Genomic DNA, 16,396 nt, shown 5'->3' on the forward strand with positions numbered 1-16,396 from the left:
TTACAGGCATCGGCGATCACCGGAGTAAGTTACAGTGCATCTGGAAAGTATTCACAGCGCTTCACTTTTTCATGTCACAGCCTTATTCCAAAATAGATTTAAAAAATCATTTTTTTAACTTAAACGCTACACACAACCCGTAACGACAATGTGGAAAAGGTTTTTTGAAGTCGTTGCAAATTTATTACAAATGAGGAAAACAGAAAAATCACATGTACATAAGCATACATGCGCTAATTAAAAAAAGTCACATTAAAAAGATGGTTTAATTAAAAACAGGTTATCCTTGAACTTAAGTCAAATTAAAATAATGCTATTTGGTAATGGCAGAAAGGACATGTACGACCAAATACAAATAGGTGGAGTGGACATTTAAAGGGTAAACGAAAATACATTTCTGGGGATCATAAAAGATGAAAAAATGAGCGGGAAATCTCACATCAAAAATATACAAAATAAGGTGGCGAGAAATACTTCAATATTGAATAAAGCAAAATTTATTACTGATCAAGACTCACTCCACACTCTTTAGTGTTCTTTGGTATTACCATATCTAACTTATTGTGTGGCGATATGGGGTAATAATTATAAAAGCAATCTTCACTTGCTAAATGTACTGCAAAAAAGATCCATGAGGATCATTCATAATGCCAAGTATAGAGAACAAACAAATCCCTTATTTTTAAAATCAAAACATTAAAATTTGCTGATTTAGTAAATTTTCAAACCGCTAAAATAATGCATAAAGTTAACAATAACCTGCTACTCAAAAATGTCATACAATACTTCTCTACAAGAGAGGAGAAATAGGATCTTTGGGAAAAAACTAAACATGAAACACTTCAAGAACAACCCTAAAAACCCACAGCATTTCAGTATGTGGAATGAAATTATGGAACGGATTGAGCAAGGAACTCAAACAATGCACCAAGATGAGTGAATTCAAAAAAACAATACAAAGAGTTGATGTTTGCAAAATACAAGACAGAAGAGTCTTGAACTTGTTTTGTTATCCATCCATCCATCCATTTTCTATGCCACTTCTCCTCATTGGGGTTGCGGGGGCATGCTTATGCTTGTCTTTATTTTTTATTATTTATTTTATACTGAAAATTATATTAATTGTGAAAAAATCAGAATTACATCATTATATTGTTTCATTACCTTATCATTATTCAATGTATTTCAAAAAAATCACATATGGAATACAGGAAGTGAATCAAATGTACTGCACAAGATGTGGAACGGATGGGGGGTAGGATTAAATAAGCTTTGCTTCTTCCTACTCCTTTTGGACATGTGGAACTGTGAAATGAATTATCTGATGTATTAGATCGTAACTTGCATGCATGTTCAAATACAATTAAACCAAACCATAACCATAAGTATTCACAGCCTTTGCTCAATACTTTGTTGATGCACCTTTGGCAGCAATTACAGCCTCAAGTCGTTTGGAATATAAGGACACAAGCTTGGCACACCTATCTTTGGGCTGTTTCGTCCATTCCTCTTTGCAGTACCTCTCAAGCTCCATCAGGTTAGATGGGAAGCGTCGGTGCACAGCCATTTTCAGATCTCTCCATAGATGTTCAATTGGATTCAGGTCTGAACTCTGGCTGGGCCACTCAAGGACATTCACTGAGTTGTTCTGGAGCCACGCCTTTCATATTTTGGCTGTGTGTTTAGGATCACTGTCCCGCTTCAATGTAAGGATGTTATTGCCTGGTGATGAGCAGTGCCTGGGTTTCTCCAAACGCAACGTCTGGCATTCACTCCAAAGAGCTCAATTTAGACCAGAGAATTTGTATCTGGTGGTCTGAGAGTCGTTCAGGTCCCGTTACTCAGGAGTGGCTTCCGTCAGGCCTGATTGGTGGATTACTGCAGAGATTGTTGTCCTACTGGAAGGTTCTCCTCTCTCCACAGAGGAACGCTGGAGCTCTGACCATTGGTCTATTGGTCATTTCCCTGACTAAGGCCCTTCTCCCCGATCACTCAGCTTAGATGGCCGGCCAGCCAGCTCTTGGAAGACCTCTGGTGGTTCCAAACCTCTTCCATTATGGACGATGGAGGCCACTCATTGGAACCGTCAAAAGAGCAGAAATGTTTCTGGAACCTTCCCCAGCCTTGTGCCTCGAGACAATTCCTTTGTCTTCTTGCTTGGTCTGTGCTTTGACATGCACTGCCGACCCTGGGACCTTATATAGACAGGTGTGTGCCTTTCCAAATCATGTCCAATCGACTGAATTTACCACAAGTGGACTCCAATTAAGCTGCTGAAACACCTCAAGGATGATCAGTGGCAGAGGCGGTTATAGCTATGAGCCACATGGGCAATTGCCAGGGCGGCATTCCCTTCGGTGCGCTCATTTCCTATATGTGGCAGATGGGCGCCCTCATGCTACTCAGAAGTGATAAAACAAAACGTCCACCATGTTAATTACAAAGTTAAAAAAAGTAAATCAAAGCAGTAATTACTCAAAATTAATGTCATTCTTTTGGGGATAATGTGTAATTTAATATATGTAGTTTAAAAAAAAATAGTTTTGGGGGAAACAATTTCAAAAAACTTTTCACACTGTCATTATGGGTTGTTGTGTGTAGATTTTTTTAGAATTTTTTTTAATCCATTTTGGAATAAGGCTGACATAATGTCAGGTTCAAACTCCTGTGACACTTGTAAAACACAGCAAAATTACAGAAGAGACAAGACAACAAGCGTTTCTTTTTACTCGCGAGAACGGAGGAACGTACCAGAGTCACATTTCCACACTGAATCCCCTCTCTTTATTTTCTGTTGGGCGTTCCCTAGTTACAGAAGAGTTGAGCTCTCAAGGAAGGGGCCTACTACAGCTGGACTCTGTGTCTTTGTTTGGCTATGTCAAGATTCAAGAGTTTTATTGTCATATGCACAGTAAAACAGGCAGTTATACTATGCAATGAAATTCTTATTCTGTTCATTCTCCCAACAAAGAAAGAAAACACAAGAAAAGAATAAGAACATAAGAAACATAAATACCAATAAATTAAGAAACAACAGAAGAGACATTAATACAGATAAATAATATAAATAAATAAATAAATAAATGAAGTGCTATGAGTGTGTGTGTGTGTGTGTTGCGTGCGGCGTGTGTGAGTGCTTCGTTGAGAAGCCTGATGGCCTGTGGGTAAAAGCTGTCTGCCAGTCTTGTGGTCCTGGACTTCAAACTCCTGTAGCGTCTGCCTGACGGTAGGAGTGTGAATAATGAGTGCTGTGGATGTGTGCTGTCCTTGATGAGGTTGTGTGTTCTGCGTAGGACTCTAGTTTTATAAATGTCTTGCAGTGAGGGGAGGGCTGCCCCAACAATGTTCTGTGAGGTCTTGATCACCCGCTGGAGTGCCTTCCTATCACGTGTTGTACAGTTACCGTACCAAACAGTGATGGAGGCGGTAAGGACACTTTCTATGGTGCATCTGTAGAAGCAACTCAGGATTTTGGTGGACATGCCAAATTTCCTCAGTCTTCTCAGGAAGTACAGTCTCCTTTGGGACTTCTTCATAATTTGTTGGGTGTTGTGAGACCAGGTGAGGTCCTCGCTGATGTGTGTGCCAAGGAACTTGAAGGTTTTCACCCTCTCCACCTCAGTCTCATCAATAAACAGGGGTCTATGCGGCTCCTTTTCCCTTGTTCTTGGGTCGATGATCATCTCTTTAGTCTTATCTGTATTGAGAAGGAGATTGTTATCATGACACCAAGCTATGAGGTCCGCCACCTCTCTTCTGTATGACGTTTCAACACCACCAGTGATCAGTCCGATGACTGTAGTGTCATCCGCAAATTTAATGATGCTGGTGTTGTTGTGGGAGGCCACGCAATCGTAGGTGAAGAGCGTGTAGAGGAGCGGACTCAGCACACACCCCTGTGGGGTCCCAGTGCTCACAATTCTTGAGCTGGATGTGCAGTTGTGGACTCTGACTGACTGGGGCCTGCCTGTTAGAAGGTTAAACACCCAGTTACAGAGGGGGGGGTGACAGGCCAAGTGTGAGGAGCTTACTTGTGAGTTTGTGGGGGCTGACTGTATTAAAAGCAGAGCTATAGTCTATAAATAGCATTCTGACATGTGTCCTGGCCCTGTAGGTGAGAAAGGGCTGTGTGGATGGCAGTGTTGACTACATCATCAGTGGACCGGTTCTGGCGATATGCAAACTGTAGAGGGTCCACAGTGGCCGGGATGCTCTTTTTGATGTGGGTCATGATTATTCTTTCAAAGCACTTCATTACAATAGGAGTGAGTGCTATAGGGCGATAGTCATTTAAGCAGGTCACGTTGCTCTTCTTGGGTACGGGCACTATGGTGGTGGATTTAATATGTGTGCGTCACTGTAGTGTTATCATACATGTGTGGTTTAATTAGTTTTCTAACATCACAGGACGTGAACAGGAGCAGAAGGCAGCTTGGCCTTGTGCAACTCAACCTCCTCCACGTCTCTGAGTCAAACAAGACTGGTCCTTTGTGTTCCTTCACGGGGCCTGCTTGCTCCTTTCTGTGCACAAGAGTACAGTAATACAACAAACAATAGTATTTCTACAAAATGGGTGATAACTTATATACACGTATATACATTTCTCTAACACATAAAAAACGTGGAAAAAGTGAAGCACTGAATACTTTCCGGATGCACTGTACATAATACTCAAGTTCATTCATCCATTTTCTATGTCGCTTGTCCTCACTAAAGTCCAAGGGGTATGCTGGAGCCTATCCCAGCTGACTTTGGGCGAGAGGTGGGGTACACCCTGGACTGGTTGCCAGCCAATCGCAGGGCACCTATAGACAAACAACCATTCACACTCACATTCATACCTATGGACAATTTAGAGTCGCTAATTAACCTAACATGCATGCTTTTTGAATGTGGGAGGAAGCCGGAGTATCAATCCATACATCCGTCTTCTTCCGCCTATCCGAGGTTAGGTCGTGGGGACAGCAGCCTAAGCCGGGAAACGCACACTGCCCTCTCCCTGGCTACTTCGTACAGCTCCTCCCGGTGGATCCCGAGGCATCCTGACCACATGACCGAGCCACCTCATCTGACTCCTCTGAATGCTTCTCACCTTTTCTCTATGGGAGAGCGCAGCCGTTTTACAGGCGATCTTGTCCTTTCGGTCTACCCAAAACTCATGACCATAGGTGAGTGTAGGAATGTAGATTGACGATAAATTGAGAGGTTTGTGTTTCGGAGAAGCCGGAGTACCCACGCACACAAGGGGAGAACATGCAAAATCACAGAGATGTCAAACCCAGATCTTCCAGACCTCCTCAGTGGCCAACATGCTAACCACTAGGCCACAATGCGGCCATGCTCAAAGATACTAACAGAAATGTAAGTCAGGCGTGTCTGTGATGACGTATTAGAACATTCAACATTGGTGTGCTTCAATCATTATCATTGAATGTATACATGAATGGAAATTGTTGATCTTGTTACACAGATTGCTTGTGTGTGTGGACGCACTACGACATGTGAATAGCAACACCCGTGACAGCCATGAATGTGTTATTTTATTCAGGCCGAACAAAAATTTACAACAATTTGTAATGCATTTTAACAAGTAATGTGATGTGAAGAAATATACATTTTTTCATACAATCTGTTCTTTTAAACCACTATTGATAACATGTTAGCTGGTGGTGGTGTTCATGTTCTGGTTGAAAAAAAAAAAAAGTCTTCAGCCAGTTGCAGTCCCTTTCGGGGAATTTTTTTGTGTCACTATCACTGTGCAAATAGAACATTTTTGGGGGGAAATAATTTTTCCAGTAATATTGTGTTACTTTAATTCCTACAAACTTTGATGAAAATTGCAGAACATCCATTCCAGATCACTATTCCAGACATCAAAGCCACTCCGTATTTGCTCTCATTATAAACCATACATTTTCCTGGCTTTTAAAAAGGCAGCGGTGCTCAAACTTTTTCCACCAACGGCCGCATACTGAAAAATCAAAGTAAGTTTTCTTGTTTAATTTCATTTTTAGAATGTGCCAAGGGCCAAAAAAACAAAAAAAAAACTGCAGGCCTCAAATGGCCCCCAGGCCACATTTTAGACATCCCTGCTCAAGCAATCATCTGAACAGAAGGAGCATGTGTTATTTTCAGCCACCCGTTCCCAAACTGGAATTAGGGTGGCCTTTAATACATTTTTTTGAATGTGCCAGTTATGGAGAAAACTCACTCTTCAAATTTTTTCTACAGTCGGGTCCGAAATAATGTGTTTTTTTCCCCCCCAAGTGAAATCAGTACCCCGGCCTACCATCACAGCATGCTTTCCTGATGAAGAAATATTCTAAATGTCAACTTTTACTGTTCTCTCTCGTATCCATTCAGGGCTGCAAGTGTGTGGTAAGATTTGATGAGAACAATCTGTAGAAATCACATCACAAATGAGATAACATAAGACATGTGTATTCCATTGCAATGTCAAGGTATTCAGTGATATTCACTGGTTATAATCCTTGTTATCTTTCATATTGGCCACAATTGTCCACTTGGTGACAAATGGGAACAGCCGTCGATGTTCATTGGAGAAGTTGGTAGTTGGTCTTTCCTTTGTTAGTTTTGTTGAGCTCCTGGTTTAAGAGCTACACCCGCCTCAATCCAACATTTATTATCGCAAATGCTTGGACTCGCCTACATTTTCTAATGTTTAATCTTCATTCCACTCATAGGGATCTCGGAGTACAGTAGCTGTTCCTGTCCAGTTTGACAGAGCCGGTTATTGCTGCCACAGCTTGCCAGCAGGCAACTTGTACTGTCGGTCTCTGTTCTTTGTAAAGCGAGAGGACATGGCCAGGAGCTTGCTGGTATGATGGTAACTTAGCTCCAAGGGTTTCAGGTACAGACGTCCCAATCAAATACAACTATGATTGACTTCAACCATGTAAATGGTGCATACCTCAAAATTCATGGATAGCTGCAATGACAATTTTGAGATGTTAACCATGGTTACTGTTCATGACACTAAGCAGTGAATATAGAAGGGTATGTCTAGACATCCAGACAAAATGAGCTCACAACTAATTTTATTGGAATACCGACAATAATGCCAAAATATGCTCCTCCCTAAATCACATGAATTCTAATTTACATTTGTTCTCTCCAATCATTTTATTCTGAGAAGCAAAAGTCTGCATGGATGAATGTAGACATTTGCAGCCTCCAATATTTCCAATTCTTCAAGGCCAAGGGCCACCTCAAAATATATATCACAATTCAGAAAAATCTTGCAGTGAGTTTTCTCCGTAAGTGACACAGATTGAGCAGGTTTCGCAAACTGTTTAAAAAAAGGGGAAAAAATTAAGGGTCTTCCTACTGGGAATACTAGTTTTACCGTGTGAACAGATGACATTGAAAACAGTCTCACATGTGGCGTCAGTCACACCGTTTCACTGAAGCTGCTAAGATCAACAACTTGGTCTTTCCTGAGTGTTTGGTTGTGTCTTTCAACACAGCACGTTTATTTATTCCTTTTTTCACTTTAACAGGTAGTCTCCACACACTCCAAGGCAAAATGTCCCACGCCAGAAATCTGGATTCACACAGATACAACAGCTTGCACAAATCCCTTGGGGGTGGGCATAGTGCTATACTGCTCCACTTCAGGATGTGGCGACTGCGGCTGCTGCAGTTGCTGCTTGTTCTCCAAGTGGAGTCTCTGGTGCCGGGCGAGGGACGATGAGCGGTTAAAGGTTTTACCACAGTGGCCGCAGTTGTAGCCTTTTCCCTCGGAGTGGACTCTTTGGTGACGGGACAGGGAGGAGGAATGATTGAAGCCCTTGTCGCAGTGATGGCACATGTAAGGCTTTTCCCCTTGCAGATGCACCCTCTGCTTTGGTGGGGAGGCGAATGTCATGGGCTTCCCAGGCTGTGGTGGGGAGAAGACGGGACCCTGTTTGTGGGTCTTGTGATGGCGCGAGAGGGACGAGGAGTGGTTGAAGCCCTTGTTGCAATGTCTGCATGTGTAGGGCTTCCCTCCAGCGTGGACTTGTTGGTGCTTCTTCAGGTGACGCTTGCGGGCAAAGCTCTTCCTGCACATGTTGCACTTGTACGGCTTCTCACCCATGTGGATCTTCTGGTGCTCGCGCAAAGTTGTGGCGGCCGCAAAGCACTTGCCACACTGTGTGCACTGATGGGGCTTGTCGGCGGCGAGTACAACGACGGCGTGGGTCTTCTGGTGCTGCTTCAGGTTGGAAGTGGTGGCAAAGCCCTTGCCGCACTGACCGCAGGTATATGGCTTCTCACGGGCGTGGACCTCTTGGTGCTTCTTCAGGTGCCTTCTGCGGACAAAGCTCTTCCTACACTGGGTGCATTTGTAGGGCTTGTCCTCCGAATGCATCTTCATGTGTTCTCTGAGGGTGATTGCAGCCGCAAAACTCTTGCCGCACTCTGAGCACCTGTGAGGCTTGTCCGGCAGGTGGATCATCTGATGGGATTTGAGGCTGAAGGCGTCAATGATGTCTTTGCTCATCATCTCCATGCCTGGTGGGACGTAGGGCTTTTCTTTCATGTGAATCTTCATGTGCTGCTTGAGACTGGCCTCCACCGCAAAGCTCTCGCCACAGTGGACACAGATGTATGGGTTGAGGTCCTTGTGGATCTCAAAATGTTGGTGGAGGTCAGCTATGCTGCCAAAGATTTCCCCGCACTCGTTGCACTGCAGGCCGTGGGCCTCGTGAATGATGACGCCATTCTCAGACTCCACCGTCAACTCCCCACCATGATCAGACTCCACTTTCACCACGTGCTCGTTTTCCGTCTTGAGAAGGAAGGGCTCGCCACTCGTCTTGATCTCAGCTCTCGCAAAACAGTGGATCTCGTCAGGTTCCACCTTGATGTAATCATGGTCCGTCTCTACGATGCCGTCTACGTGAATCTGCAACTCCAAGCCGTGCTTTTCGTCTGTCATGATTTCCGTCTCAGCTCCATAGTAAAGGTCGACGTGGTTGTGGGCTATGACACACTCCGACCCCAGCGTGTCAAGGCCGGGTGTGTCACATTCAGTCTCTGACTCCGCCATAAGAACACACTCCAGCCCCACGACCTCCGTTTTCCTGCCGGATGTATAACTCAACTAAGAATGGGGGTATAGGTGTCGCTTTGGTTGGGCGCAGCGCTGGTGCTTTTGTCAGGAAGCAAACCTGCAACAGAGGTGTCAAATGTCAACAACACTGCTTGTTCACACACCTTTCATGTGTATGGGGTTAGCCACTATTCAACATTTTCAGGTAAAAACTTTTCTGGGTTTTATCCACATGGAAACGCTTTCTGGATGCTCTGAAATATATATATTTTTTAAAACTGCATGCGGAGTGCGAAAATCTGAACAGATCGGCCTGTCGTTTCCGTGTCGACAGTCGAAACCGCTGTTTTACAAAAGCAATGACATTGCCTTCACATGAGCTTTGACTACAAACCAACATAACACCTGGACATTGTCCTCATATTTTGTTGTTTTATTCTACGAAATGAATCGTGGAAGTAATTCCACTTTGTACTAAATCTAGATAAGCCTTGGAAAGCGGGAAATGACGGACTTATGTACATGTGTTCTTTCTTCTCTCTAGTTTGGTTTGTCATGTGAGGGTTTCCCCTAGGATTTTTTTAAGCTATGGTGGTGGGCTGCACGGGAGGGCGGACTGCCGCAGCTGTGTCGTGCAGCTGCATTTTTCTTAATGAATTTTTTAATGACTTATTCATTTATTCAACTTTTTTTTCCCCAACAACCATCAGAACATGAACAGAGAAGATTGCAAAACAAAATTTTATGGCAAAGTTGCTAAGAGCACTTAAACTGCGAGTCTCAAATGTTCAGCTTCCTTCTGTTACCTGACCTATTTAGTGGGAAATGAATTGTTCAAAATAACAATTTAAATAGGTTTGTTATAGAAATATGTGTCCTGTATAAATTGAGAGTCCAGGGTTATGTATTTTGTGTCACATGTACAATCCAGAATCTCCCATGCATTCATTTATTTGTAGCGACTACGGGTGTCATGAGACATTCAACGCGACAAGATTTTAACAGTTTTATGAAAAGTACAATGAAAAAATATGACTACGCAAAAACTTAAAATGTTCATTGTCTCACAAATTGACGCTCAACGATATTGCCACCATTTTTGAGACCAAATAAACCACTGTTATAATATATAATGCATTATTTTCTTTAATGTAATCTTACACATAGACCTGCATGCATAGACCCCATTGTTTCCCATACCTTCATTTATTCATGGTGGTCTACTATATTTTGCAATACGGGGTTTCCCCCTAGGATTTTCTGAAGCTGCGGTGGTGGGATGCATGGGACTGCTGCCACTGTGTCGTGCTGCTGCTGCAATTTTTTATTTATTATGACATAATTTTTTATGACTTAATGTTTTTCAACAACCAGCAGAACATGAACTGAGAACAGCGCAAAGCTGCTAATTTAATGGCAGTTTCTGAGAGCACTTAACATGAGTCTAAAATGTTGAGCCTCTTTTTGTTACCTGACCTATTTAGTCCAATAGTACTGTTGACTATTACCTAAATTTAATTTGATGCCTGCTTTAGAGTAAAACTAATACATGTGAAATGAATTGTTCAATATTTTTAGTTCAAAACAATTAAAAAATAAAATTATTCTAATATTTTGTTATAGAAATGTGGTGTATACAGAGTATAAATTGAGAGTCCAGGGTTATGATAGCACAGGTGTATCCAACTTGCAGCATTATTATAGTACTCAATCTACTTTGACAAAAAGAAAGGAGAGGTGACCTATTTTGTGACTGCCAACATTAAATTGTAGTTTATTTACAAAGTACATCTCCACTCATTTGTCATTAAATACAGCCGTCATGTTTGAATAGAACACTTATAAAACTACTAAGAGGCGAAGCACATATTCTTTGGTGAACTACTCCACATCAGCTAGTGAGCTACTGCTAGCATATGAGCTACCTGTTGGAGACTCCGGTGATAGCATCAGTGTCTAAAGCTGGACACACTACGTGTTTGTTGAACAACATCTACTGTTTTGGTATTATAACATGTGTCATCAACCTGTCGATCGCGAGCTACTGGTTGATCTTTGGGACTTTGCCAGTCGACCGCGAGAATGTTTGGGGGGGGGGGGGGGGGGGGGGGGGAGTACTACTACACTAGTGCCCTCCCCTCCGAGACTGACCAACAGGCACGTATTTTGAACACGCCCGTACGCCTCGCCGCCCTCCAGGCAACAAGACACAAGCTCCAGCCAAAGACCAGTCCCCGGAACCCGGCCTGAGATACTAGTACACCGGCTCCCCTCGCCGCACCGCGCCCAGTGAGATGTGCAGAAGGGTCGAGCGAGAGGGAGAGACAGAGCGGAGAGATGTGCTTGAGCACACAACAGTAGTTGTTGCACATTAATGACTCAAAATCTGCCTTTGCTACCTCAAAATGAAGGCACAAGTGTAACTCCATTGCAGTCTCTCTCCACACCACCGCTCGCCCAGGACACTGCGCCAACAAGCAGTGTTGTAATTTTCCCATAGAGCCCACACTAATAGTCCGACCCACAAAGAAGTGGTGACCCAGGTGTGGCTGGGGGGCCACGGCCTGTGGCTCATTTGTCATTGCATCACTGCAGACACAAAATAACATTTAAAAAATAACAAATGGTCAAGAGAGCAAAAGGCACACTGAGAAAAAGTCGAAATGTTGAATAAATTGCACAAACCTTTGTATTTAAAAGAAAAAAAGTTTTAAATATCTATCACCTTTTACTTTACTGTCTACAAATAAAAGTAAACCTTTCTACAAAAATAAATATAAAATTCTATATATAAATATATTGGATAGATTTTTTTCTAGGCATGCATTGATACTGTATATATACTGTATCTATAGATGTATATATCTACAGATAGATATAGATTTGGGGGGGGGGGGGGGGGGGGGGTAGATCTTGCGCAGGTTCACGGCCAAGACCAGGGCTCTTGGGCTCAAAAAGGTTGGTGACCACTGTATTATAATGATAACAAGAGAGCAATAATGTTATAAGTGTCACTTGACGTTAGCATGAATGTGATAGCCACTTCTATCTCGCCCGTGATCTAGCTAGCTACCGCCAGAGAGGCAGTGCAAATGGTTAAAAGACGCCAGAAAGTCGAATGAGATTGAAACGTGAGCGATCACACACGCTGGCATAGAAAGGCTTCGCATGTGACAAGCTGTCGTCAGTTGACTACACATTTTACGTACCATTTTTTAATTTTATTTGCAGGGCAGTAAGGAATGAACACAGTGAACGTCAACACAAGACGCGAGTGCCGATACTGCAGACAGGCAATTCGAATTTCCGGGGCATATTTATCATCATGTTATGTTTTAACAGGGGGCAATCAACTTTTTCTCACAGGGCCATGTAGGTTTGGATTTTTTTTCTCCCTTAATAATAAAAAGTTTCATTTAAAAACTGCATTTTGTAGTGTTGCCATTGACTAATATGTAAAATTAGTTTGATGATCTGAAACATTTAAGTGTAACAAAAATGCAAAACAAAAAAAAAATCAGGACAAGGCAAATACATTTTCACACCACTGTATTTGCTTTACTTGTCAATGTGATAATGACTTCTTGCAAATGTTTCGCGGCCATCTGGGTCGTCATGGACCATCACGTCAATAAGCCCCGCCCTCCTCCGGTCAAAAAAATCCCATAGGAAACACTTATCAGAGATTTACCCGATAAATCAATCTCAATCTAAACAGTAATATGACAAATTGGACTATTTTTCCAACAAAATGAAACCCTGACCTTGATCTACAACAGGGTTTTCTACACATTGGCGATGAGTTTCCCCAATTGCAGTTGCAGTCGCATTTGTGTAGAGCCCATTAGACGGCATACTAGAGCTGAACATGAAACAACAGCACCTCTGCTGGTTGTAGACAAATCATGCTGTTTTTCCCGCAATCAATTTTACCTGATTGACAGAATACTTAATCGGTGCAAAATATTAAATTTGGTTACACATTGCTTGGTCTTCTTGATAAATTCTAATATTTTTTTTTTTAAAGCGGGGAGTGTTTTTCCTCCCTCGGTGGTACTCAACATAACATGACACTGGTTATCTAACCTTTCACATTGGTTATTTACGTCTAATTGTGTCTGTGTAGGCTCTCAGTCGTACAGGAGTTGTCCATCGAGGGAAAGGGCGGCCAGGCCCAGGCTTAGTGTAAGGAACCAATAGAAGGAGGGTGTTGGCACACCAATTCCGCCCACTCTTACTGTATTTAAGGCCTAGGCTACCAGCACTTATTAGTTCGCTGACGAAGCTCTTCGGATGAGGAGCGAAACGTCCGACACCTTCTTCACAGAAGTACAGATGACGTCTCAAGAAGCCTTTCCCTCGATGGACAACTCTTGTACAACTGAGAGCCTACACAGACACAATTAGATGTAAATAACCAATGTGAAAGGTTAGATAACCAGTGTCATGTTATGTTGAGTACCACCTGGTTGAGTACACCTTCTTCACAGAAGTACAGATGACGTCTCAAGAAGCCTTACATCTAATTGTGTACAATATTCTGCACACGTTGGTGATGTGTCCACAAACAGTGCGTTTTTTAGTCTAGAGTTGTCTTATTAAATGTAGAGTTGTTATTCCACTCTCAGTGCGCATACTTGCCTGAAAGCGTCTTTAATTGATGCCTTGCTTGTAAATGAAGAATGGTGGCTGATCTGTGGCTGTGACAACCAGAGGGACACTCAGCAATCTGTGTGCAAAGATGAGATTGACAATTACATAACTTCATATGCCCAAAAGGTAGCATGCACATTTAAACCGTCACTTGACGACCACTGACCAATGCAACATCTAGTCTCACTGAAACCTCAGTCTGTTCCATAAATGCCCCATTAAAATGCCTCTCTCTCTCTCTCACAGCATCTTACATGATGAGCAATTTGGGAGGAACTCTATAGGACACACCTTTACTTCAATGATCATGTGCATTTGTCCAGTATATATGTACTGGCAACCAGTCTAGGATGTACCCCACCTCTTGCCCAAAGTCAACTGGGATAGACTCCAGTTCACTTCCAACATAGGGGAAAACTTGAAAACACATACAAATGGACACAAACAAGATTAAAGTAAACATTAAAATTGATGTCACACATGGCAGATGTGCTTGTATTTGACAAATCTCCACCTGATTTTAACTTGTATATAAAAGTGGTCAAAACACCTCCCACAAGCATGTTAAGCAAAGCCAATATCCAGGCTAGGTGCCAATTAGCAGGCCAGGTTAGCGCTCAAAATGAGCTAAATAGCATCAACGTTGCTAAAATCGCGTCTGGGCTTTTAGCGCGTAGTTAAAGCCGCAAACTCTAACCGCAGGCCCTAAACTACTCCCGTCTGTGCAGCTCTTTGTTCAACACCCAAAGTCGTGGCGTTTTATAACTAAACACCGAGCTGTGTGCTCGGTAGCCTCCCCAAAACGGCTACAAACAGCTCACATAGCCGCTAGTTAGCTGACTATTTTCGACAGAGACGGGTTTACGCAATAACAGCATCGTGTTAGCCGCTAATGTGTTCGACATTTAGCGAGCTAACTAGCTTCGTAGCGAAAAACAACCAAGTCGGGAAATGCAGTCAGCACTATACTCACACTGCGAAAACATCCCTTTATTTAGCATTTCGGTGCTATTCGATGAGCAAATGCGTCGACGCGGAAATTCCACCTTGTGCGCGTATTAATAGGCCATCTTGTTGTTACCACACCAGCTCGACAACTAGCCCAGGGCTACAATGCTCGCGTAAGATGGCTGCCGTTAGCTAACGTAAGCCAACTTAGCTACCGCCCTCCCAACCGCATTGGCTCGCACTAAACCACGAAACCATGTCCAAAATAAGCCAACAACTCACTCAATGTGACAAATACGACTGGATTCACATTGAATGTTAGCAGGATGTAACTAAGAGTTGGCTAGCTGAGGACTGGCAGTAGCATAACAAGTGAGGGCGATGACTATCGGGGGGAAAGCCCGGGAATGGGTGTTTTGGTTTTAGAACAATCCACACAGGTTCTACTATTTAATAAGCTTACGCCATGTTATCGTAACCACAAATAGGCCTAAAGTAGACATGATGATACGTACAGCATGTATAGCATTGCTGATGTGACCGAATATTAGCATGTTGGCTACACAGCCATGATGCCAAGCTAACTGCAGTATCACTAATCAACACAACACTGGTATCCAAATTTGGGACGTGAGAATAGATTCTGAAATATCGATACCTCCGATACCACATGTCTTAAAACGAGTCTCAAATCAAAATATCAACACGCTAGTCATTTGAGGTCAAGTATATCATTAACAGAACCAGTGGAAAGTAAAATGATAGATGATACACCGTTGGTGGGAACTACTTTTTCCTTATATTTTAACTATATTGTAAATCACGCCGCTGCCTCAAAATACTTTGGAATTTTAATATCTTGTATTCTTTATGCTTTATGATCTGCGCCATGATTTGAAATACACTACTTTTTCCACATTTACCATATACATGAGGTGAATTTGCACCAAGTATCGGTATCGCCGAAATCTGTGGTATCGCACATCACCAATGTCCCATCCATTTTTTGCGACTACAACGTACATGGCGCATATCTGCACTGATCACAGATCAGTCAGGCAATATTGGATTTAAACGGCTTGCATTGCAAGACAACGTGAACTTTTACATTGCTTCTTAAAACTGTTAAACTCGACAAGCATCTTTGCGCTGATACCCAAATGGGAGATCCCTTAGCCTCGAGAATACGACGCCTGTTTAACGTTAACGTGACCACACACACGTCATGCACCCACCTTTATCTTCTCGTGAGAGATGGCCGGAGAAATATGAAGGTTGGTGTATGAAAAAAGTCCACTTTCATGTGAAGGGAAAGATGTTGTGTGTCTCTTGTGCCCCTCTCGCTCTACAATTAATTGATGTATTTGTTGCTGACGCCACTGCTCATTTGGCGCCAACGTTGGACCGCGGAGGCACTTTCGCGAAAACAAAGTGTTGTCGTTTCCACACACGACTAATGCCGCGATCGCCTCCTGCCGCATGGGAGCCGCGCATAAAAGGTATAAAAAGGTAGCAGTGAGACGTGCCTCTGAAGCTTTCAAGTTGATGTCAAAAGCAATCCTTTATTGTGATATCATTAACGACATGTCAGAGGGAGAATGTAAACAAAAGGTTGCTTGCAAAGTCTTTAAATGTTAATATTGTACACTCGCAAAGTTGAGCTCTTATCATTACCTATCATTACCTATGATAACAACGCAATGACTCCAAATTGTTGGTCGTTTCTCTGAGATTGCTTTT

The 16,396-nt window shown here is 42.7% G+C and overlaps 1 protein-coding gene and 1 long non-coding RNA gene across 4 annotated transcripts in view; one reads left to right on the forward strand and one right to left on the reverse strand.

Annotated features, from left to right (window-relative positions):
- The window catches only part of LOC129193907 (uncharacterized), a 9,586-nt gene extending 3,541 nt beyond the window's left edge, over nucleotides 1–6,045 (forward strand). The window contains exon 3 of the long non-coding RNA XR_008573643.1: nucleotides 4,953–6,045. This is a non-coding gene — a long non-coding RNA (uncharacterized LOC129193907). The remainder of the gene's footprint in view (nucleotides 1–4,952) is intronic.
- On the reverse strand, nucleotides 5,116–16,070 carry LOC129193906 (zinc finger protein 501-like). Of its 3 annotated transcripts, none has more exons than XM_054798696.1 (3): nucleotides 15,892–16,070; nucleotides 13,697–13,784; nucleotides 5,116–9,173 (listed from the first exon to the last, which is right to left on the reverse strand). In XM_054798696.1, exon 3 carries the CDS (start codon nucleotides 9,050–9,052, stop codon nucleotides 7,571–7,573), a length of 1,482 nt encoding a protein of 493 aa, XP_054654671.1. In that variant the 5' UTR covers nucleotides 9,053–9,173; nucleotides 13,697–13,784; nucleotides 15,892–16,070; the 3' UTR covers nucleotides 5,116–7,570. The 3 variants fall into 3 exon arrangements, with proteins under 3 accessions (XP_054654671.1, XP_054654672.1, XP_054654670.1); XM_054798697.1 differs by lacking the exon at nucleotides 15,892–16,070 and adding an exon at nucleotides 15,172–15,227; XM_054798695.1 differs by lacking the exon at nucleotides 15,892–16,070 and adding an exon at nucleotides 14,682–15,036.
- Nucleotides 16,071–16,396: the final 326 nt, after the last annotated feature.

Source organism: Dunckerocampus dactyliophorus, chromosome 14 (genome assembly GCF_027744805.1).
Source record: "Dunckerocampus dactyliophorus isolate RoL2022-P2 chromosome 14, RoL_Ddac_1.1, whole genome shotgun sequence".
Classification (NCBI taxonomy): Eukaryota; Metazoa; Chordata; class Actinopteri; order Syngnathiformes; family Syngnathidae; genus Dunckerocampus; species Dunckerocampus dactyliophorus.